This window comes from Mustela putorius, unplaced genomic scaffold (assembly GCF_011764305.1).
Source record: "Mustela putorius furo isolate JIRA1106 unplaced genomic scaffold, ASM1176430v1.1 tig00003853_pilon_pilon_pilon, whole genome shotgun sequence".
NCBI classification, from domain to species: domain Eukaryota; kingdom Metazoa; phylum Chordata; class Mammalia; order Carnivora; family Mustelidae; genus Mustela; species Mustela putorius.
Window position 1 is genome coordinate 86,441,637 of NW_025422005.1, and position 25,367 is coordinate 86,467,003.

General features: G+C 37.4%; 1 protein-coding gene and 1 pseudogene across 2 annotated transcripts in view; both read right to left on the reverse strand.

Moving 5' to 3' along the window:
• Positions 1-25,367, reverse strand: part of OLFM3 (olfactomedin 3) — a 198,863-nt gene that overhangs the window by 8,126 nt on the left and 165,370 nt on the right. For both annotated transcript variants that reach the window (XM_004775168.2, XM_004775167.3), the window contains exons 3-4: positions 23,172-23,327; positions 17,904-18,123 (exon numbers count right to left, since the gene is read on the reverse strand). In XM_004775168.2, coding sequence (XP_004775225.1) covers positions 17,904-18,123; positions 23,172-23,327 — 376 coding nt within the window. The remainder of the gene's footprint in view (positions 1-17,903; positions 18,124-23,171; positions 23,328-25,367) is intronic.
• LOC123387379 lies at positions 918-2,316 on the reverse strand (annotated as a pseudogene).

The following is a 25,367-nucleotide window of genomic DNA, read 5'->3' on the forward strand; positions in this document are numbered from 1 at the left end:
TGGATTCTGGAAGACAATAATCAGTGATTTCATATTACGGAGAAAAATCAGAGGAAGCTATACTAGGGATATTGTCTCTCACACAAACTTCCCAAAGTTTACCTACAATTTAATTTTTCTTAAGAAGTTACCTGAGCATATGTTGAGCAAAATAAAGAGTAAACCAAAACAGGAGAAGACATGAAATCAGGAAAACATTTTTGTCCCAGAATGACAGCTGTGCTGTAGACCTTGAGAGTGATTAGTCCAGAATGGATAGACATGGGCCAGAGGGAGGTCTCGGGAATAAGAGGAATTGATCTATGGAAATACTGTATGAGATCCTCTAAGAAACACTGGGTATGGTGAAGTCAATTATTGAAGTACAAGCATTAAAGGAAAATTCATTTGAACTTAATTCTAGAAATTTTGCCTTTCGAATGGCACAGATGATAGGAAGTTGGACTCAGAGGAAAGAAATACAGCAGAATCCTACAGCAGAGTCCCCGCTTAGCTCCTCACATGAAAACCATCATGTCTGACTTGTAGAATCAGCCCATAAACTAGTTGTAGAATATTTGAGATATTTCATCTACTCTGTGATTACAGAAACAACACAATGTTTTAAACCATGATAACACGGAAGACTAGGTAAAGTCCACAGTATGAAAGAATTAAAAATTAAGAGAGGAGATGAAAGAAAGATGGAGGTTAGCTGACATCATACTTAAAAATAGGGCATGAAGAGAGCTTTCCTATAGTTGATGAAAAAATAATAAAGACTTAAATCTGAGGTGTGAAGTTTTAACATTGGTAAGAGTTGAACTGTGAATAGTCATAAAACTGTATTATGAGAAGACAAAGAAGTGCCTTTGGCTAAGTGACTTAGGTCTGCATTTTGTTTTAGCAGAAAGTCAGTAAACAATTTCCAAAACTGATTAGCCCCCTGAAAAAAGTAGAAAAATAAGTATATTATTAGAGATACAGATTTAAACATCTGAAGCTCTAAAATTAAACTTAAACATGATTGCCTCAGGAAAGGAAACTTCCTTTTTATTCTAAGTCCTTTTTATTCCAAGTATATGATTTTCTAGTTTTGTGCATATAATATTTAAATTATAATCTTATTTTTTTAAAGATTATTTATTTGTCAGAGAGAGAGTGAGAGAACAAGAGAGTGTACGAGTAGGGGGAGCGCAGACAGAGGGAGAAGCAGGCTCCCAACTGAGCAAGGAGCCTGATGCGGGGCTCGATCCCAGAACCCTGGGATCATGACTCAAGCCAAAGGCAGATGCTTAACCCCCTGAACCACCCAGGTGTCCCTAAATTATTATTTTAAAAGCCAAAATAGTTATAAAAACTTAATTAAAAAAGCAAAGATTGCATTTGTGTATTGCTTATGGAAAGGTTTTTAATTGCCATGCTTCCTTGCAGGTCTAGGAAGTAGGTGGAAATTAAAGATTGAAATAGTCTCCAAAAATGAAAGGTGCTAGTATTCTGAATTTTAATTAGGCTTCAGTCCTATAAGGACTAGTTTGAAATTATCTTCTTTAAACTTCCACCTCTGTCTTACAGTTGACATGACAATCTCTTTCCTTCTAATTGTTTCAACCTTAAAAAAATTAGAATCCTTACTATGAATGACGTTTACCAGTTATTTCATAGAGATGTTAAGAAAAGCTAATACGTGATTACATTTGTTGGTACACGTGTAGGAGTTATCCTGAGATATTATGCATATGATTCAAGTAGAAATGCTGTACATTTTAAAACTTTCAAAATTGTGACTATGACATAAGAAAAATATGCCCCACTTTGCATAGGAAGAAAAATTAGCCTAAAATTTCTTGAAAAATACATTATCTTTATTTTTTAATAGTTTTATTGAAAGTTGTATATAACATTGTTCTTGCATCTTCTCAGTTGTTTCTTCCTTATATTTGCCCTTTTGTACTTGGTGCAATTTGGCTTTTTATTCAAGGAATTTTTGTGGTTTTTATCCAATTTTAATTTGGTGATAACCATTTTGCTAGGGTAGATGTCCACACGGGGAGCTGGGCCATTTGCTTTCTCCCACTGTACTCATTGAGTGTTCATGTCGACATCTTTTGTCCTGTAAAGCTGGGCTACTTTGCAAATTTGCTGACCTTTGTAGTGTCCTCACCCAACCTGTACTTTATCATCTTTTTGTATGGGCATACATTCAACGTTGTACTTCTGTCTGAGATTTTGGAAAGAAAGGAAGACATATTCTTCCTGTAGATGTGAGAAAGTGCATGAAAGTGCCTTTTTACAGTTCTTGCTCAAGTCAGAAGTCACAGAGGGACTGAATTTCATTTTGGCCACTGGCCAATTTCAGCAATGACCACAAAAGGAAAAAGTGAACATATCTTTTAACGATGAGTGAACTTTTGAAAAAAAGATACCTGGCATCTCAGAAGTCAGTTAAAACTAAATCTGGATGTAGATCAATATAAGGTCTCAGGATGAAACATAAACATAATGGAATATTCATTTCCATAACACTTTATATCCAGAGGAAATGACTAAATGGAAACAAAGGAAGAAATAGTGACCTCAGGTTGTTTACTGGTACTGAAAGTGAATGGAGATTTTGTAGTCATGGAGTTTTACTTCAACGCTTTCGACGGCCAGACTCTACAATTAAAACTCAAAATGAGATTTTTAACCTTCTTTATGAGCCAAGCCAGCTCCTCTAATATAGATAGTGTCCATTGCCCCAAGGCCGAAGCACAGTTTGGATACAGCAAGAGCACGCAAAGCCCATATTTGCCTCCAATAAGTGCATATTTCAAGTGTTGATTCAATTTATGGGTGTGAGTGAGGTTCTGGACACCGTTTATGTAACATAACGTTAATATGAATTGAGTTGGATGGATTGGTTAAAACCTGTACAAGAACTATATTTGGGACTAGGAATTGTGCCATGAATCTCATATAATCAACATTTCCAAAAACTGACAGCACATCAGTCGCTTGAGGTGTCTTGGCTTCTGTGGTGTTTGGACAGAACCCAGCCTTGTATCCATATGGCGGAGGGATACTGCTGAGCTTAGACCACTTAGACCAGGAATTAAGACAGAATTTACAACAGGACTTAAAAGCTTGTGACATCTAAACTAAAAATGACTTTGCTTTCTCCTTGTAGCAATGGACATTTTCTCTGAAATACACTAGAGGGTAAAACCAATTCTATTTATTTATTTATTTATTTATTTATTTATGACAGAGAAAGATCACAAGTAGGCAGAGAGGCAGGCAGGGCGGGGGGAGGAGGCTCCCAGCTGAGCAGAGAGCCTAATGACGGGCTCGATCCCACGACCCTGAGATCATGACCTGAACCGAAGGCAGAGGCTTAACCCAATGAGCCACGCAGGCGTGCCCCCCACCTTTTTTTGTAAAACCAATTCTTAATATTTAAATGTAAAATAAATCATTTATTCACTTAGCAACCATTTACTGAGTACATATGTACATATTGTGCTAGGAATACAAGGGGAACAGGGAGATAAAATAGGCCCATGTGTTGTACCTTCTCAAAGTACTATTGCTTATCCTTTCCATTTCTTCTTTTTTTCTTCTTTTTTATTTTTGAATCAACTGACAAAGTTAAGTGAAGAAGTGATTTCAGACCAAAACTATATTGAGAGAAGAAGGATGGAGCATTGAGTGCACAGAGTATCTCTTAATAGTAAATGAAAATTATAGAAATTCAGCCCTGAGTACTAAAATACATAAGCACCTTTCCCATTAAAACAGCCTACTTAGCTAACCTGAAATTTAATCTCATTTTAACCACATTTGCATTTATTCTGCAAAACATACTTAAATTGTCAAACCTAGAAAGAAACAAGCAAATTCAGCAAATTTCTCATATTTAATTTTCTATAAAAATGGATGTGAGGAAGCACCAAGGTGGCTCAGTCAGTTAAACATCTGCCTTCAGCTCAGGTCATATCCCCGGGGTCCTGGTATAAAGCTCTGCTTCACGTTACCTTCTCCACAGGAGTCTGCTTCTCCTTCTCCCTCTGCCTTTGCCTCCCCTCTCCCCTGCTCCTGCTCTCTGAAGTAAATAAATAAAGTATTAAAAGAGAAAATGAACGTGAGTGTCGAGAAAGAACATATTTAGCAAATGTATTTCTTATTAGATCTCACTGATTTGGTTTTGCCTATGTGTCTTGTTGGTAGTTGTCCTGAGTGTGTGAAGGAAACTTATCTCTATAATTTGGTAAATCAATATAATTTTGCAAACTTTAACTCTGAGATTTCAGTGAATGTTTTTGTTTTTGTTTTTTTTTTTCTGTGAATGAATTTTTAATGTAACCCATTAAATGTAAACCATTTAAAAAATATGCATGTAGGGCACCTGGGTGGCTGAATTAGTTGAGCATCCAACTCTTGATTTAAGCTCAGGTCAAGATCTTAGGGTTGTCAGATGGAGCCCTGCATCAGGTTTTGCACTGGACATGGAGCCTGCTTGAGATTCTTTCTCACCCCCTCCCCCTCCCCCCAATGGCTCATACTCACTCAATCTCAGTCTCTAAAAATATTTTAAAATGATGCATGTGAAACTGCGTGAGCTCTGGTTCCAAATAAAGATATTTTACATGTAGTCTCTGACCAGAGAGATTCCTGTGAATATTTATAAACTTTGTGTTTTGCATTCTTTGATTCTTCTGTGTGATTCCACTATCATTTTTTTCTCTGTCTGTCACTCATTAGCTATCTCCCATCTGCCCAGTGACTCACAATGTGCAATGCCAGCCTTTGTCTTCCTGGCACCACCCTGGATTTGACCTTGGCCCCATAACTTTCTACCCCTCAGTGAAATTCTTTGAGTAAACCAAAATTTATAGCATTAATAACTTAAACTGAAAAAATTATAATGGCTCAAAATATCAACAGTTTTAAATAATAATGTCTTAAATGAGTCATTTATTCATTGACTCATTTATTCACTTCACTATTCATTAATTCATCAAGCTAAGATTTAATGAGTATCAAGCACTGTTCTGTGTACTAGAATTAGTATGGTAAGCAAAACATGACACCTTTTTTTCTGGTGGAGCTTCCATTTTGAAGAAAGGGTATAAAAGAAAGAAATAAGCAAACAAGGCAATATATCAGGTAGGAAAAATTTTAATGCAGATTATTTAAGTAGAATAATTTGATAGTGACCTGGGGGGAGGCACTGCTTTAGATTGGGTGAGTAGGGAGGACCTCTCAGAAAGAGTAATATTTAATCTGAGAGCTAATTGCCAAGAAGTCAACCATGGAACCTAAGTTGAAGGGAAGGACATTCAGGCAGTGGATCAGTTAGATGGCAGAGTCTTAGATCTGGAGCAGGGATTGGGGGGAGCAGGGAGGTGGTGGGGGCAGGGTGGTCATTCCTGACTGTCTGGATATGGATCCTAATTCTATCACTTACTCTCTGGGGCTCTAGAACAGTTTTTAACCTCCCACTGTCTCATGGGTAACAGCAGTAATAATACCTATTTCACAGGGTTATTGGGAAAAATTAAGAAATACATATAACTATCAAAACCACAATGAGATATCACCTCACACCAGTCAGAATGGCTAAAATCAACAAGTCAGGAAATGACAGATGCTGGCGAGGATGCGGAGAAAGGGGTACCCTCCTGAACTGTTGGTGGGAATGCAAGCTGGTGCAACCACTCTGGAAAACAGCATGGAGGTTCCTGAAAATGTTGAAAATAGAACTGCCCTATGACCCAGCAATTGCACTACTGGGTATTTACCCTAATGATACAAACGTAGTGATCTGAAGGGGCACGTGCACCCGAATGTTTATAGCAGCAATGTCCACAATAGCCAAACTATGGAAGGAACCTAGATGTCCATCAATGGATGAATGGATTAAGAAGATTTGGTATATATACACAATGGAATACTATGCAGCCATCAAAAGAAATGAAATCTTGCCATTTACGACAATGTGGATGGAACTAGAGCGTATCATGCTTAACGAAATTAGTCAAGCAGAGAAAGACAACTATCATATGATCTCCCTGATATGAGGAAGTGGTGATGCAACATGGGGGCTTAAGGGGGTAGGAGAAGAATAAATGAAACAAGATGGGATTGGGAAGGAGACAAACCATAGGTGACTCTTAATCTCACAAAACAAACTGAGGGTTCCTGGGGGGAGGGGGTTTGGGAGAAAGGGGTGGGATTATGGACATTGGGGAGGGTATGTGCTTTGGTGAGTGCTGTGAAGTGTGTAAACCTGGCGATTCACAGACCTGTACCCCTGGGGATAAAAATATATGTTTATAAAAAATAAAATAAAAAAAAGAAATACATATAACTTAATAAATGTTAACTGTTATCACTGTTCTTGCAGACGTCCTATATTTGGGTATGTGTGGTGAGTTAACACACACAGAAATTAAAAAAAAAAAAAAAAGCCAGTGTGTCTAGAGCACACTTGGAAAAGTAGACGAGGTTAGAAAGGTGGTCCAAAAGATGAAGCTATGTAAAGTCAGAGTATTTGGATTTCATTCTAGGTATGATGGAAAGCTATCTGAGAATTTTAAGAAGTCAGGGGAGTGACAGAATGTGAGCGATACATTTTAAAAAGATCACTCGAGGTAGCATATGAAAGTTAATTAGAGGGAATAGAGTAAAGGCAGAAAGACCAGTTAAGAAAGAGATTGTCACATTGATCCAGGGAAGGGATGATGGAAGCGGTGATGGGGATGGAAAATAGTAGATGGTTTGTGTTATGATTTTTGGGATAAAGTTCATAGGACTGGCTTCAGAATAGATGTTAGAATGGGAAGTAAAAAGAGGAATTGAAGAAAACCTTATGTTAAAAAAAATAGTCCAAGATAATATCCAAATTTTGGCTTGTTCAGCTAAGAAGATTGTATTGCCATTTACTCACAGGAAGTGACTGAGGAAGGAATGGATTTGGGAGAAAAGATCAAGAATTCAGTACAGATTATTTTAAGTTGTTCATGACTGGTTTGCATGCCAGTGGAGGTGTAAAGAAGATAGTATAAAAATCTAGGGGGCATAGACACCCTTTTGAGATGAGTTTTAACAGTCTAGGGAAAGCCAGAGACTAAAATTGCCTTAGAGGGAGGACATACAGAGAAAAGAGAAAAGCATTTAGAACAGAACTGTGAGGCATGGCGACCCAGCAGAAGAGCTCAAAAGAAGTGACAGAAAGCACCTAAAAATAATGTAGTGTTAAGGAAACACACACACACACACACACACACACACACACACACACACACAGGGCCTTTTAAGAGGATGAAGTACTGAATTGTGAGGAATGCCACTGAGATCTCTAATAAGCTCACCGAAATGATCATGGAAGTTAGCAGCAAGAAGTCCCTGGTGATCACAGAATCAAATGAAGACAGTGTTAGGAACGGAAGCTGGGTCACCGTTGGTTCTGAAGACTGTAAATTAAAGCAGCAGCTATAGGAGATTCTTTCAAAGGAGAAAAAGCAAGGAGATGAGGGTAGAGAAATAAAGGGTCGTGGGAAATTTTTACTATTGTGCGGATCTCATGAAGAAAAGCTTGTTTGCCTTTGGGAATAATCTAGTAGAGAGGGGAGATGGGAAAGAGAATAATTAAATAAATGAACCCCATGAGTAGATGGTCATCTATTTAGGAACCGAGTAACCATGCCTCTATCTTTTTATACATTTTTTTGGGGCGGGGGTGGAGAGGTGTCTTTGTTTTTATTCCCACAAATTCTCAGATGTTTTCCTAGGAAATGTTTCTGTGGTATATTCCATCCAGGTTAGAATGCTGAGGTGGGTGTTAGGAGATCTGGTTCCTAATCTAAGCTACAGCATTAAATCATCATGTAAAATTGGATAATGCACTTACTCTCTGGGATGGAATTTTCTCATCTCAAAGATGGAAGTTCTGAAGCTTGTCATTTTCTTAGTCTAATTAAGGTGACACTGAGTGGATAGGGCATGTACAAACTTTCATGTGTTGCTGGGAAGAAGGTGGTATTTGTGGTTGTGGTAAAACATGGGGTGATCAGGGTTATCATCATCTGCTCTTACTCTTGGGAAGCCAAAAGCAGGGCTGTCCATGTTGCTTTCTTCCCATCTGAAATGTGTCTGCTAAGTATTTATTTGATTCCTAGCTAAAATGCATCTTGATAAGTGAAATTGGTAAAATTAAAGGTGCGAGAATTTGTAAGCAACTGGCTGCTTTTTAAATTATAATTTTACAGATATTAATGTTAAGTGAACCACAGATATTTTCAGATTCTGATGGAATACAGAAATCATAAAAATAAAGTAAAATAAACAATAGAAGTCATTTCTATTACTTGGCTCCCAAAAACTAGGTTTTGTTCAAATAAATCATTATCGTTCTTACTTCACTCTCACTTTTTGTGAGGACAAAGGCAGACAGAAAGGATAATTTCCCCAAATGCCTGGAAGACAAATGTTCTTGCAAAAGTGGATGGCAAGGAAGTCAAGATACTTGCTTCATTGATTTTCTCCTGCTATGCGCCTCTGTCTACAGTGAGGCACAGGAGAATATTAGTATTTTATAATATAGTGATTGTGTCTATTCAGAAAATATACTGAATGGATAGTTTAAGAAAGTGACGGTTTTATTTCCTGATGACTTTTAGACAATAAACTTTTTTACAATCAGTTGCAATTCATATTTATCAATCAGTAGCTCAGGAAAATATATCATTTGGGATTCAGAAGATTTGTTGTTTGGATCAATGAAGCGTAAAAACCATCTGTCTTTTGTTTATATCTTCAATATATAATTGTATCTTGTAATATCCTGAACTAACAGCTTCTGGATTTAAATCCTAAGGCCATGCCCATATAAGTAAATTAAATGGAGTAGTGACTATCTTTATGACAGAATGTTATTTCTTTTTACTTAAGGCCATTGGAGAACTCATGTAGCAAGAAGTAGATATGATTTGATCTTTAAAGTCTATTAAAACTACTGAAAATAAGTTTGTACTATACATAGTGAATTTTAGTAAAGTATAGTAAAAATCTATGTATATTACTTAAAATTTTATTTTTATCTTTAGTCTTGACATTTATATTACCAAGAGAAAGGTGATGGTAATGATGGATACAATTGATTATTGGATAGGGCACTAGATTGAGTTTTTGCTGGGTGTCTCGTAAATAAGGCCAAAAACAATATGTTTCTAAATACCTGTGTTTTTCCAAAATTGTTTTAAATTTATTAATTTGTTATGATTAGCATTTTATGATATATGGCATGTGTATAGTTCTGTATATTCAAAAATACAATGATTAGGTAGTTGAGAAAAGTGACCTTTTTATTTCTCTTGATTTGAAAATTTTAAAATTATCTTAACTTTTTTGGGATAGAGCTTATATTATGAGTATATGTTTAAGGAGAAGCCTATTTAACATCCAGACTGAATGGAACAGAATCGTATTATGAAATCTCAAATATTTTGGCAATTCATGGTTGCCTTTGAAAGCACAATATATATATATATGTATATATATATAGTTAATATTTAAAAAATATTTAAATATTTAAATATTTAAAAAATATTTAAAAAATATTTTATTTATTTATTTGATAGAGATCACAAGTAGGAAGAAGAAGCAGCTCCCTCGTGAGCAGAGAGCCCGATGCAGGGCTTGATTCCAGGACCCTGGGATCATGACCTGGGCCAAAGGCAGAGGCTTTAACCTACTGAGCCACCCAGGCACCCCTCTTTTTTTTTTTTTTAAAGATTTTATTTGTTTATTTGACAGACAGAGATCACAAGTAGGCAGAGAGGCAGAGAGAGGAGGAAGCAGGCTCCCTACCGAGCAGAGAGCCCAATGTGGGACTCTATCCCAGAACTCCGGGATCATGACCTGAGCTGAAGGCAGAGGCTTTAGCCCACTGAGCCACCCAGGCAGCCCTGCACCCCTCTTCTTAAAAGTCTTAACATTTGGTTGTAATCTAAGAAAATGTAGGACATAAAAAGAAAGATCAATAATAAGTCGATTTATGGTAAAATATACCAATTACCTAAAAATGTGCTAAAATAATGAGGGTTTGAGGATTCTGGAAGAATAAGTCATCACCAAGTACTTGGATACTGGAGCAATTGCATTCTGTATTACAGTCTAGAATTTTAGGGAAAGTAGGACTATCTTTGCTAAATAACTCATCTGAGGTTCTTCTCAATTTAATTTGTGGGGTAATTCTTGTAAATTTCCCCTGTTAAATTTCCAATTTAAATTTCACTCCACTCCACTGTGGGTACACAGTTTGGTTTTTCTATTAATTTCTGCTTCCAGTGAGATTTTCAGTGTCTCTTGTTTTAAGTGCTAGGTAGAACCAAATACTGTGTTTTGTAATGAAATGTTGCATTGCCATTGAAGAGAGGACAGATAGCAACAATAACAAAGGTTAAGGAAGGCTGTGCTTTTATTGTCTTTTTTTTTTTTCTCCAACGAGTTTCGACTTCATAAAAGATAAGACATTCCATATTTGACCGTCATGATTCAACTTCATAAAATATAAGACATTCCATATTTGACTGTCATGAGATAGTGCCCTATGTCAGTCTCCATGCTCAGTGCAGAGTCTGCTTAAGACTCTCTCTCCCTAGGTGCCTGGGTGGCTCAGTGGGTTAAGCCTCTGCCTTCATATTAGGTCATGATCTCGGGGTCCTGGGATCAAACCCTGCTTTAGGCTCTCTGCTCAGCAGGGATCCTGCTTCCCCCTCTCTCTCTCTGCCTGCCTCTCACCTACTTGTGATCTCTCTCTGACAAATAAGTAAATAAAATTAAAAATAATAAAAAAAATAAAAAATATTTGCTCTCACTATTTGACACTAAGTTTTATCTACTACGTTTCAGGTGTTTTATGATAGTCTTCAAGAATTCAACTGGAATAAGACATAGATGGTCCCTGCCCTCTCAGAGAAGAGACATCTTATCTTTAAGGGGGTGAAGATTTAAAAAATGTAAAAGAAGCAAATGGGAATTTTCTGAAAAGTGTGCCAAGTTTCATGGAGAGTGGGATGGGTGACTCTGGGAGACAGTGTCGGGGTAGCCAACCACACACAGGAGCAATCAGAGAAGGCTCTATAGGAAAGTTGATGTCTGGTGTATAAAATGCAAAATCATTAGAGTTTGGATAGGTAATGTGGAAGAATGTTCCATTACGGGGTAGAAGGTCAGTGTCCAGCCAAGAAAGCATGCATGACCAAGGAACTGAAAGATTAGAATGGCTAAAGCTTATGGTGAGTACATGATGAGAACTTGTGAGAAAAGGGCTGGAGAATTAGGCAGATTCCATGTCATCAAGACAGATCACGAAAAGCTATTTGGATTTAATTTTAAAAGAAAATCATTTAAACATAGGTGTAATATGATTCAGTTTGCATGTGGGAGGCCATGGTAAGTCTTGAGACGGGGACCAAACCAGGCCCTGACTTGTGCCTCCTTTAAAGGCTGAATAGCCGAACAAAAGGCTAAGGTCAATAAAGTCCAGGAGCACTGAGAAGGGGTGTGTGCTATGTGCTGTGCGCTCGCCTACGTGACTTCCCACACGTTTGCTAGTCAGGTAGAGCCGATTTGGCCGGGGTCAGAAATTCCTGGCTGGTCCTTGCTGTCCTTGTACGGGCTATAGACGACACCACTGTAAGACTGTGCTGTGCTTACACAAACTGTGTCTTGAGTGGCCTTGAAGTCAGTACGTCTGGTGCTAGAAGGTCTGCTATTGATGTTTAGGAAATAGATAATGGGAAAGCTTGAAGGATTTTCTGTGCATGTTGCAAACTCTTTAGTAATCAGCTAAAAACAGATACTTTCTTATGATTGTTTCTGTTAGCTGTATAATGCCTCACAGCCTTGAATAAACTCGGCACTAGTGGACATCCTCCTCGGTGCTCCTCCTGCCCCCATCTCTTTGTCTCTTAATTTCTTTTCACCATCCTCTTACCCTCACGTTCCTGGTCCATTTGTCGCGCCGGCTGCAACATTTGCATTTGGAAAAGACTATTTTAAACACCTCATGTAGTGGCGAGGGAATGACTTCAGGTTAAGGACAGTGGGTAAGAGGCCCACTGCAGTCACCCAAATGAGAGATGGTGAATGATGATCTGGGTCAGGGTGGTGGAAGTGAGGCAGCAGCTAAGAGGTGGTTTCAAGAGATTAGTTGGAGAGAGAAATGATGTGAGTGCATGTGAATGGGGTTTAGGGAAGGATAAAAAAGACTCTCTAGCTCCTTTCTTTCTATAGCAAAAAAGAAGGAAATCTGGGTATGAAATCTGCCTTTGAATTCAGAAGGAACTTGGGTTTACAGATGCTGCCTCCAACGTGTACCTTTGGTAATTAAACTCTCTGAGCAGAAATTGCCCATAATCATGCCCAATCCAGAATTCTTCCAGTGGTTAGAACAGATAACATGTAAAACAGCTGGCATACTGCTTGTCAAACAGTAGGCCATCAGTATTGCTCTAATGATCCACTTTTGTGCTCATTTTTGCCACTAAAATGCAAACTTCTTAACAGTAGAGGGAGACAGTGTGCTACTCATCTTTGTATCACCCAGTACCTACCAGAGTGCTGGCACACCCTGGAGAATCAATTAACATTTGTTGAATGAACAAATAAGACTATTACACATAGAAAATTGGGTTTTTCTTTTAAAATCTCATTTGGTATAAACATGCCGGTAATCCAAATTCTGTACTTGTGACCAAAAGTTGTGACCATCAAAAATTAAAAAAAAAATTTTTTTTAACATTTTATTTGTATATTTGACAGAGAGAGGGAGAGAGAGAGAGCACAAGCAGGGGGAGCAGCAGAGGGAGAGGAAGAAACAGGCTCCCTGCTAAGCAGGGAGCCTGATGTACTATATATAGATATATACAGGGCTCATTCCACCCCGGGACCCTGGGATTACCGCTGGAGTCAAAGACAGATGCTTAACTGACTGAGCCATGCATTCGCAGATTTAGAGTTTAGATTTTAGATTTTAAAATCTAAATTTAAGATTTAGATTTTAGATTTTAAAATCATGCAGATTGTAGATTTGAGATTGGAGTGCGATGAGTGCTACGGCCATTCCCTTGAACATGAAGCCTCAGAACTGTTAATAGAAAGACATATCCTGAGCTTCACTAGATGGCCCCACACAATTGCCCTAAAATAGAACTAACTTGAGGGAGTGGAGGGAAGGTGACTGGAAAGCCTGATTATAATCTACATTAAACGTCTATTGATGCTCTCAGGGTGTGTGTGAGAGTTTTAACTGTGCTTCTTTCAGCAAATTCTCACGTGCATTTAATCATACTTCGCATGTCTAGGAATGGGATATTTAATGAAGCACGTGGGACTTGACCGTGTCTCTCACAGGAGAAAATTAAACAGTTAGGAAAGAGCATTACTGTACCTCATTCAGACCCACTAGGGTGCTCCCTTGTTAAAACCTTTTTTTCTTTCCCTAATTTCTGTTTTCTCCAAAACCGTAATTCTCTGGTAGAAATAACGCTGAATGGTGCCCTGGTGTTCACAGTGACTTGTGATTCCTTTAGAGCCTTACTTACTTTTGGAGAGTAACTTAGTTAGACCTTGCAGGCAAGTTTGTTTTTTAGTCTCTTAAAATTTATGTGATGTGCATTTTCCCTAAAAGCAAATTCACTGAAAAGTTGAGCGGAAATGCATTCATCATTGTTGCAATTTGATTCTCTTGCCCCGATCCATTTCTGCCCTCTGCTAATTGGCTGTGTGTGTTGAGAGGCTTTTGTGAAGATTGAAGATGCCGATGATGGGTGAAACTTCCTGCTCCTGTTACTGTATTGAAGATATACCATGATTATCTAATGTCTCGGTATAGATCCAAAGAGCAGAAGAGCTGGATTTTAGATGCTTTGGAACATTGAGCCCTTCATGTTTTTTTTTTTTTTTCTATCTATCTCCTATTAATGGTCCTGATGTTGATTAACATTTGTTTTCTGAGTCCATGTGTTCTGATATTTTGATAACTGGGCAGTTAATAGGGAGCATGGAGTTTAAAGGTTCTCAGAAATAATGTCATCCAATCTTTATTTAAAGTTCCAGAAATATAAGTACAAAGTAGTATTAGACTATTAGCGTAAGGCACTGCTCCCAATCATGTGTTTGTGTTTTCTTCTGCAAATACATGTTTCAGATACTTCCTTTCAAGCTGGAGTAATTTTTTAAAAAGGATGATATGAAGATTCCTTTATTTTTTTTCAGGGACCATGGAACTTCATACTTCATGGCATTAGGGCTGTCTCTACCTGGACAGGTGCTCTACATTGTAATTAATGGTAGTGATCCTGCTGATAAATACTTTCTCTGCTTAGGAGACTCTCAGTAAGTCGTTCTGATTGTTCTGTAGATCTGTTGTGATAGAGAAAAGTACCGGGCTCTTGGGACAAACAGCATAAATGAGTTACAGTCATTGTGGCACTAGCCTCTCTATTCCGTAAGTAGAGACCTCAGAGCTACTAATAATCTAGGAAAGAGTTTATAACATGTCCGAGTTATTTCTAATCTCTTGTAAGGTCATATCAATTAACTCAAATAGCAACCACCTCATTAAATAAGAAAGTTGAATACTATTTTATTGCTGTTAGACATTTGCATTAGTGGCAAGGTTTTGTTTTTGATTAGTAAAGATAAAGTTAAATATTAACTAGTTAATGTAGTTAATTTGAAAGTTATATTCTTTCAAACTTTGCTGTTCCTGAAGGCAAATTAGTAAAAAGAGCCTTTGATGTTAAAAAAATATATGTATTGTAGATCACTGTCCTAAGGCCTCAGGGCATCATGGAAACATTATCCATGGTTTAGTAAGAAGGAATAGGATGAATTTGTGTCCACTTAAATTAATTTCTCCCAGATATCATTTTCAACATTGAAGTAGGCTGTGTGTGGGAGAGTTCTATGCGGACTGAACAAAAAACCAAAAGAGATTGTGAAAGAGCTGAAAGGAGTGTGGATTTCATTTCCAAACTGCGACATTCTTTCTACCTGAGTCAACTCAGAGATAACATGTCTTAGAAGTGAAATTCATTTCTAAAGTTCAGCAAATTCCAAGAATTTTCCATGCCAGTCCCTCAAAAACCTGACTGGCACACTCTAAGTTCCAAGGTATTTACTAGCTAGAACGACTCTTTTGCCTGTCCATTTTTTTGTAGAGTGTAGGTGTACTTAGCAAATTTATCTGGTCTCAGTGTACAAAGTTTAGGCTTGGGTTTATTGTGAGTTGCTTGAAATGACTGAATATATTGATTCTCAGAATCTGGAGTGATTCATCTGTAGCAAACAGACCTCTTCTAAAGTAAGTCAGAGTCCTACACAGACCAATCTTATGCACTGTCATTTACAGAAAATCTGTAATCAAATGTTTTATGAGCTACTAAAAATGCATCTGGATTTTTTTTTGTAACCCCCAAAGTAATTTAGATAGTGAGGGCACTCAATTCTTGGACTGAGATTTTCTTATCTGGTTTGGTGGAGACATCATCTGGCAAGCTATGTAATTAATATGTGCATTACACTAAAGGCATTTTTTGATTTAAAAATAAAATAGAACTCACTTATGTCAGTAATATTTTACCTACTGGATATTAGGAATAAACTTCATAACATTAATTACAAAAGAATAGCATGTAAGGAGGTATTTAAGTGTTATATCAGATAACACTTAGTCAGTCCCATGCCATGTGACTTAAATATGTGGCTTAGAGAGTTTTTTTTCAAATAAGTCTTGAAATAGCTGTTGTTTACTTTGTTGAAAGTGTGAAGTTGTTACCATATGGCTCCTTATAGAATTAATTTATTTGGCAAATATTTATTAACTTTTCTTTGTCAGGCAGTTTTCCAGTCATTGAGGGAATACAAGTTTTAAAGGGAGTGTCACAGATACTGTTCTTGTTCTGATGGAAAAAAATCTAGAAGGCAGCTATCCAGTTACACATGTAGTGGTAATGAAGCATGAAAAGTCCAGTCATGAGACTGGACTTTTGTCCTGTGGGTTAAGTCTCTGCCTTCGGGCTCAGGTCATGATCTCAGGGTCCTGGGATCAAGTCCTACATCGGGCTCTCTCTTCAGCAGGAAGCTTGCTTCCTCCTCTCTCTCTGCCTGCTTCTCTGCCTACTTCTTGTGATCTCTCTCTGTCAAATAAATAAGTAAAATCTTTAAAAAAAAAAAAAGAAAAAAGAAAAGAAAAGTCCAGTCATTGGTGAAATATCAGGGTTCGGGTGAAATATCAGCCAGCTGGGATACAGTATACATAGGGAGCTTAATGAAGGATTCTAGCCAAGTCATGATATTTAAACTGAGAACTGAAGGATAGATGGAAATTTGTCTCATGAGGCCAGTGAACATGTGTTGACACAGAAAGGATAAACAGGAAAGAGCATTTCAGGAGAAGGGACAAGCATCTCAACACTACCCTGTGATGAGAAAGTGTGGAACACATATGACTCAGATGTAGCATGTGAGGGGAGGAGTGGCAGGACCTGAGGGGAGAAGTAGGGCCGCATATGGAGGGCCTCATAAGTTGTGGGCTATATGCTAGGATTTTCAGCAGCGCAGATTAATTTCAGATTTATGCTTCAGATAAATGCCTTTGGCCATAATGTGCGCAATGGGTGAAAAGTGCAAGAATAGGAGTCGTAGAATCTACTGGAGTCATGATTGTTAGAAGAAGAGTTATAGGTGAAAAGGTGTGGGCCTTGACTGATGAGGAATAAGGAACTGGGGATGCCTGTATAAGCATTTGGCTTTAGGGTTTATGTTAATTGCCTTCTGAGTAATTATGTCAGAATCTCTAGGAAATCCTGGATTGACTTCAGTGGAGCCTCTGATCTGGTGATTCCCCAAATTATTTTGAATGGTACTAAATATAATGTTTTGTACATTCACTCTCTTTTTTTAAATTTGGATCGCATTTGTAGAATAATCCTTAAAGTACGCATCAGCCATCTAAATATTAAGTGTTTATATCTATTGCCTGAAGAAGTTGTCTTTACTAGAAATTATCTTTTCCAACTTCTTTTTCTCTCTTTTTAGTTTATTTTCTATTCCAGATAAGTGTTTCTTTCCATTGAGGGAACACTTTTCTCTAGTATTTCCCTGACCTCCCTGACATGTCCCTTCATGTCAACAACTGAAATACTGTTCCTAAATGATCTAACAATGCCTCCTCATTCAATCTGTGACCATGTATTTACTTTGCATTAAATTACAGCCTAGTGCCATGATGATTTCAGTTGAGTAATTAACTCATGGATGAAGTGAAGGAGTTTGGAAATTTAGACCAGGTTGAACCACACATTTCAGGACTCAGGAACTGGAGTCCATATCCCATGTCATATGCTTGACCCCTTGCAGAGTAGCGAATCTATATTTGAATAGGTGCCTCCTTTTAATTTCTTGTGTGGATCAGAACTGCTAGCTAATGGTAATTCTCTATAGTAGAGGAATTGTTTCTGTCCAATTTAATTACTGCTATTTCATATTTGGTCCTAAGGTAACTACATTTTTCCCAGCCTCTAACTTTCTCTACTAATAAAAATGCCTCATCTCCCTTTTAGCCAAGTAATGATTGATCATCCCATATTATTGGTCTGTAGTAACGTATTGCCATTATTGTAGCCAATAGAATTGTCCATATTATTTCAAGCCACCAAATGGTAACAGGGTGCTGTGAAAATTAGGCAGCCGTTAATCAACTAGCACTGATTACACAGGTGTGCTTAAGGCGTTAAGGAATACTTACACTGAGAAAGCAGACATTGGTTTCTCTATAATTAGATATTCATGACTGTCTGCAAAATGTAAGAATGCAGTTTTCACTGAAACCGCTAAAAACACACTTAAATAAATGAAATTGTTCTACTTACTCAGCTTTTTCATGCAGTCACGAAGCCTGGTTTCCAGGCTGAGAACCCTTTGATGCAGTTCTTCATAGTCATAGGCACCGATTTCCTCCTGAATCCCAGTGAGGACGGCAGACAGATTCCGGATCTCCTCTTTGAACTGGGTGATTAACTTGGCATCTGTTTTGTATTGTTCCAACACCGGGATCAAGGGCAGGAGTTCATCCATCTTCTCTTTCAACTCCTGCGAAAAAGCGGCCAGTTGTTCCGGAGAGTCATTTAAATAGATCAAGCAGTATCAATATGATACTTAAAGCAGATTATTAAAACAGATCCAAAATTCCTTTTTTTTTAAATTAAAAGAAAAATTTTATTGATGTGTAATCAGGATATAACATTATATTAGTTTCAGGTTTACAGCTTATTGATTCAACATTTGTATATCAAAATTCTTATTGATTTTTGGTTGAAACTAGGTGCTTTGTGAGAATATAAGTGGCTACATGATCATTAGTAGTAAATCCATTTATCGCAATACAAGAACCTCTCTTTAAATGGTTATGTGCTTTTTTTTTCTTTAAAATTTTACTTATTTATTCATGGAGGCAGAGACAGAGGGAGAAGCAGGCTCCCTGCTCTACAGGAAGCCCAATGTGGGGCTTGATCCCAGAACCCTGGGATCAAGACCTGAGCCGAAGGCAGTCGCTTCACCGACTGAGCCACCCAGGTGCCCCCGTGCTTTTCTATAGAACAAATTGATCCTTATCATCATTATAAAAACTTCTTATGATAGCAATTAATGGTTAATGTATTATTTTACCTTCTGGTAGCATTTTATAAAGTGAACAATACATTTTTTAAGAAATATAATCAGGATCTATCTTCTAATTATGAATTATTAGAAATAGGTCAAATATCCTCTATCTGTGAACTCTAATTACTTACTAATTATCTATGTTATGGGACTACTTACCAGAAGAATTTTGGATCCGGAACAGCCTTTCTGTAACACTCCGAATTGTTACAACTATGGCTTTCTACCACTCTGTCCCTGTTCCAGTGCACTTAGATATTCCTTCATTCTTTTTAACATCCACCTTAGCACAATGTCATTAGGAAGGTAAGTTCGGCAAGCATCATAAATCATGCAAAGCTCCTCAAAGCTCGAAGAAATGCATGTTGCTGTTTACCATTTTGAATTATTACCCACATTCTGACTCCATTTGCCTTAGCATAGATAATCCAGAGCTCTTTAAGTGAGGCAGAATTGCTCACCCATGTAGTGAATTAACTCTTTCAACTCTTTCAAAGACCAAGGTGCTCACAGTTCACGTAACAAAGGAACTAGTTGTATAGGGTCATTTGAAAATTAAAAAAAAATTTTTTTTTAAATTTTTACTTATTATTTTTAAAGATTTTATTTATTTATTTGACAGACAGAGCTCACAAGTCTCCCTGCGGAGCAGAGAGCCTGATGTGGGGCTCGATCCCAGAACCCTGGGATCACAACGTCTGCCTAAGCAGAGGCTTAACCCACTGAGCCATCCAGGTGCTCTAGGTCATTTAAAACTTAAAGCTGATTTTCATCTGGAGAACAAGAACCGTGTTTTGCCAACCCAGTGTCTCTGATTTCTAGCATCATGGGACTGAGCCTCACCTGCAGTTTCACTTTCAATTTCTAGGTATGTCATCTGTCTTCTTTTCCTTTAATTTGGTGCTAGTGGTCAGTGGAAATTTCAAGGGTGTGAGTCAGTTGTGAGTTTTTTTTAACAGATGATCTCATTTGTGGAAAGAGCTATCACTGTTATGATCATTTGAGAATAATCCATAGGTACTGTCAGAAACAATGCTGTACACTAACTAATTTAAGGAGCTGAAAATTGCATTTTAAAATTACATTTGGAAGATGTTATTACTATAAATGCATTAAAATAGCAGGAGTTCGCATTGCTGCCCTGATTTATGGGCTTATGTTTCTTGTGGGGAAATTTTCACTTACTCTGTAAGCTCAGAATTTTTCGATTTTGTCTGTATGTCCATGTTGAGTGGGAGGGGACTGTCTTCATAATGAGAAAGATTCATAAGTATCACAGTGAAAAGGTAGAATTGCATAACTTTACTCATTTTGGTGGCTCATTTGGAAATACACTTATTAGTTTAAGCATCTTATGGCATCCCGAAAGGAAGACACAATTGCTTCATTATATTTTAATAAGAAGAGTTCTATTGGTAGCATTTGCTGCATATTATACAGTTACAATGAAGAGTTTTATGTTACATTATGGGAATACTGAAAAGAGAGCAATTCAGTGTCACAATTTTGGGAACTTTTTTTCCCCTGAACTTAAAAAATAAAAAAGCTAATTGTGTTTCAGGATATTTTCAAAAATTCATAATTTGATTATTGGTAATCACTTTTGAAACTTGTAACACTAGTCAGAGAGCAATGGAAATTTCGGCCAATATACATATGAAATACTTAAAAGGTTAAAGTAGAATAGCACAGATCTGTACTTACTGATTTCTTCTAGAATTTCACTGTCTACTATGTCACTCTTACAGCCAACGTTGTAGCTAGACTCTCTTGCCCAACCATGATCTTTCCTATAAGAATGATAGTTTTGGGGCACCTGGGTGGCTCAGTGGGTTAAACCCTCTGCCTTGGGCTCGGGTCATGATCCCAGGGTCCTGGGATCGAGCCCTGCAACGGTCTCTCAGCTCAGCGGGAAGCCTGCTTCCCTTCCTCTCTCTCTGCCTGCCTCTCTGCCTACTTGTGATCTCTATCTATCAAATAAATAAATAAATAAAATCTTAAAAAAAAATTTAAAAAAAAGAATGATAGTTTCAAGTATGTTAACTAATATAAGATTTTCATATTAGTCAGATTTTCTTCCAATTTAAAAGTATTCTCTGATGTAAACTTACTTTTGGAATGTTCCAGTTCTTTGTCTTAAATATAGCACCCCAGCCCCTAGGTGCTGAGTCACCATCTGACTCATGCTCAGACTCAGTGAATACATAAATTCAACAAACATATTTAGCATGTAATTATTATTCTTAAGTTTCAGAAAGCTATTATCTACTTGGGAGAGGCAGTATAGAACTGGTATTAGCTGGCTGACCTCTACAGCTGGATATTGCTGTTCTGAGGCATATTAGGTATTTCATGCTGAACAAATTGTTCATCTCAAGGACGGAGATAAATATGGTGCCTACTTTATAGTATTGTTGAGAGGATTAAATTAGCTAATATATATTTAAAGTTGTCAGAACTATGTGCTGAGTATGTATAATTCTTCAGAAAATTATCATTGCTGTTTGGATTTTTACATACAACTGAAGTATCCACTTGGATTATGTGAACTACTAATCAATCAAAATCATGACGCCCTATGGCTGCTGCTAGGCAAACTTCTAGAAAAGGAAAATTATTTCCTTGTGTTTCTCTCAGCGTTGAATCTCTTTGTTTCTGATCATCTCCCAAGAGTTCCCACAGATGGACATGCTTCCTCGTGTCCCCAGCCCTGCCAGGCCTGGCACCCTCTAACTCTCCCTTGGCATCACAGAGTTCTGGACTGCCCACCTGAGCTTGAATAATTTTCACTGTGCGCCAGACACCCTGAGCACCTCTCCTTCTGTCCTCCTTCCTTTTTGGGAATGCTCCCCCTGTGCTGTCGGTGCCAGCTTCCATCTCCTACCTTGTTGATGACCTCAGCATACGGCTTATGGTACTCCTCTATGGCCTGTACCCTAACCCTGAACCTTGCAAATGTTCTCGTCTTCTTGAAGTCCTCTGGGATTTTGGTTGTGTGTGTGTGTGTGTGTGTGTGTGTGTATGTTGTGGGGACTAGTCCAAAACTGCTTTCCTGAAAATGGCCAAATCTTGTAACTCTTTCCCTGATCTGCTCTGAATAAAATTAAACAACCTTACTCTTCCCTTTGTGCTCTTCAGTAATGTTTGTGCTTTTATTTACCATCAATTTTTACCTGCCTGTTTTAGTCGTCTTTCATAGAAGAGAGGTCATTACATATCCAGTAGCGGGCCCCGCTTGCACACAGTACATGCTCAATAAATGTTGGTTAACATGAACTCATGTCCTCCTCAGCCTTATATTTTTTGTAGGTTATCACTCCCCTATAAATTCTCTATTTATCCAGTTCACTCATTCTCTCATTTCCTGTAATATTTACGTTTATTATATCTTTTAAGCCTTACTCTAATGTGTTCTAATTTCTTAACTTCCTGGCTTTGTTTAATTTTCTCTTCCACTCAAACTTCAGGATTCATTCCTTCAGCCTCATCTCCTATCAATACCCTCAACTTTCTTACCCTGTCTTCCTTCTGTTGTACCTTTCTGGTAAAACTTTAAAACTGGTTCAGTGTAAAAACTGTTTTCTATACCAACCTACTCAGACTCCTGAGCACCACTGAAGAAAATGACAAAACCATGGAAATTTTTGCCAGATTAAAATGTGCTATGTGGAGATCCTGTCACATGTCCCCGACCAGCTCTGTGCCCATCACGGTTATGCGTGAAAAGCACTTCTGATGCTTAAATTCAGGCCCTTTCTCTTACTGTCAGCAGTGAATTTCACTAAAGAAGGGAAAGAAGAAAGAAACTATTATGCTTATTAAACCACAGTATGTTTTATAAACTACATGCTATCCCTTTAGAGGCTGATGATTTCTTTTCAATAGAGGCTCATATGGTGTTATCATAGTCAGATTTTTAAAAATATGGCACTGTCATACATAGGTACTAAACGTCCACATAGCATGCTTAAAAGCACTATTTCTACATTTTCAGTGTTTTTGGATAATTGCCAAAAACAACCTGAAGTCTAAGAAAAGACTTTGTATCAAATTATGAAACATCCTTTTTTTAATTCTTGTATGCTATGATTAATGGTATTATTGCCTCTTTTAATAACAAATATTCTCTATATGTCTTCTCAAATTAGTAGGGCGTAAAGTCATCAGAAGGAGCTTTGATAAATTTACTTATTAATTCTCCTTGATTTTCCCCTTGTCTTAGATATTGAATTGCCTGTAAATACATCTAGAAACTCCACCAAGCTCTAGGAGGATTAGGCTCTTTTTATAGCAAGTCTGCTATGCATTCCTACCAGCTAACGGTCAGTTTCATTGGAGAGATGATTGATGTCCCCAGAGAGTCTTTAACCTTGCTCGTATGGGCCAATGCATAGTTATTTCTAGCTGATTGCCATTCTGACTGTCCATTACACTCAGTGTCTGATTTGGATTGACGAGATTGCAGAAGTCAAACCTACTTGAAAATGCTTGGTCATTAGTGTCTTCCGATCATCTTCAATCTGCCGAAACTTGGCCTTCAACCCTTTCATTTGGGTTTCCATTTTTAGAACATATTGGAAATCTCTCTGAGTTCTCAAGTTTAAGACTTCAATAGACTGGGACATGTTCTGAACCTGTTAAAAAAGAACATTGGCTATACGTAATCGTCTGTGTACAGAAATATGTGATCACTACTGAACTAGCAAAAATGACATTAACATAAAGAACTGCCAAATGCCAAATCCTTATTTGCATGCCCACACAATATGTTTTCAGAAGAACAATGATAAACATTCAAAAAATTCAGCAAGGGAAAATTAAACCTAAGTGGGAAATAAGAAAACTGACATTTACCATTAGAGATAAATAAATTGAATTTAATAAATCAGAAAAGTAAATTTTAAAAACAGAAATTTCATTCCAGGACTTTGTAAGCTCATGATGCCCCAAGCTGTTAAATGTTAAAATGAGTTGTTTCTGTAAGTACTAACTCTGAGTTCTTTAAGATCGGTATGTTTAGCAATTGTGGATAGTAGTGACATGTCCGATAGAGCTAGAATGCATTCATTCTAGTACAATCACTTCAACATCTTGAGTTCTCCCAGGAGTGAGATTGAATTGACCAAGATGCATGGTGGCAATGCTGGGACACCCACAGGCTTGGAGAGCGTAGGGTTTAAGAGACCTGGAAAATGGCAGCTGTATTAAGTGCTTGGTAGGTAGATAATACACCGATTAAGCTGCTGGTACCTACTTCGGTTCGTTGGGCCTCAGGCTATGTAGAGGTAGGAAATGGGTGACTTATAAAACTTCTAGAAACAAGGAAAGAAAGGCTGGGGTACCAAAAATCTAAAAAAAGAAAGAAAGTGAAAATGTCTAATAGTTGGTGAGCTACTAAGTGAATTGGGGAATGGAGTACAAATATACTTTTTTAAAGGGTAAACTAAGTTTCTGTACTTTGGTACTCAAAGTATTGTCTACAGAGCAACAAGTTTGACATCACTTGGGAGCCTGTTAGAACTGCAGACTTCTGGGGCCTGGCCCAGAACTATTGAGTCAGAATCTGCATTTTATCAGAATCCCTCAGTGATCCCTGTGTTTATTAAATTTTGCTCAACATGGAGGAATTTCCATGAAAAAAGCAAGTAAGAAGAGCAAATGTAACAGCCTTTATATAATTTGATCTTTTATTCTAAATCAAATTCTTTGTGTGTGTGTCTCACACATAAACACATAAAAGAAAATGGGGCATATGGTGCATATGGGGCATAAGGGTAAATCATGGTGGAGAGAGGTATGTAAGGATTAGAAGAATACATACTGGGTTGTTAGTTTTTTGGTAGGAAGTGAGACGTGAGTGAGAAGAGAAGTAATGGATATAATAGAAAGGAGTCCCTGCTAAATAGAATATATGTAAATCTGCATAGAATTATACGTTTTATTTGCATGAAATGAATATGTGAAAACACCAAAAAAACATTGTGGTGGAATTTCAGGTGAATTTTAATTTGTTTCATACATTTTTATGCATTATTCTTTTTATTTTTAAATAAACATGTATTATTTATGTTTCAGTAACAAGTTATTTTTATTGCAACAATTGTGAGTTACAAATGAGGAAAGAGTAATTTATTCAATTTTTGTCATCATGTATGTCACAAAGCTCAGTGGACCAGCTAGCTATAAAGAGCCTATTGTTGGTACATTCCTCAGAACTGGAGCATTCTAAAATGGCAGTGAATTTTGCTGCCTTGGGTTGCCTATTCTTTCTACTTATTAAAGAAGATTATATTTTCCTGTTTTTTTTTTTCCTGCTGTTTCATCCATAGTCCTGCCTTTTATGAATGCTATCTTTTCGGGATATATTACAGTCTAGCTTATATTAAAACTAATTGTGTATTTTGTGTGTTGGGTAGGAGAACAGAAGCGACTGCCCTTGTGTGAACTCCATGATGTTCAAAGCTGCATCTTATTCAAATCTTTTATTTCCAAGACCTTACACAGAACAAAGCTGCATCTTATTCAGATCTTTTATTTCCAAGACCTTACACAGAACCAGGCACAGAGTAATTGCTCAATAAATATCTATTAGGTAAAATTATCTTAGACTTCCAATTGTAGTAATAGGTAATTAGTATTTTAATATTTTAAGGAAAATTCCCTTTTTCTGTTAC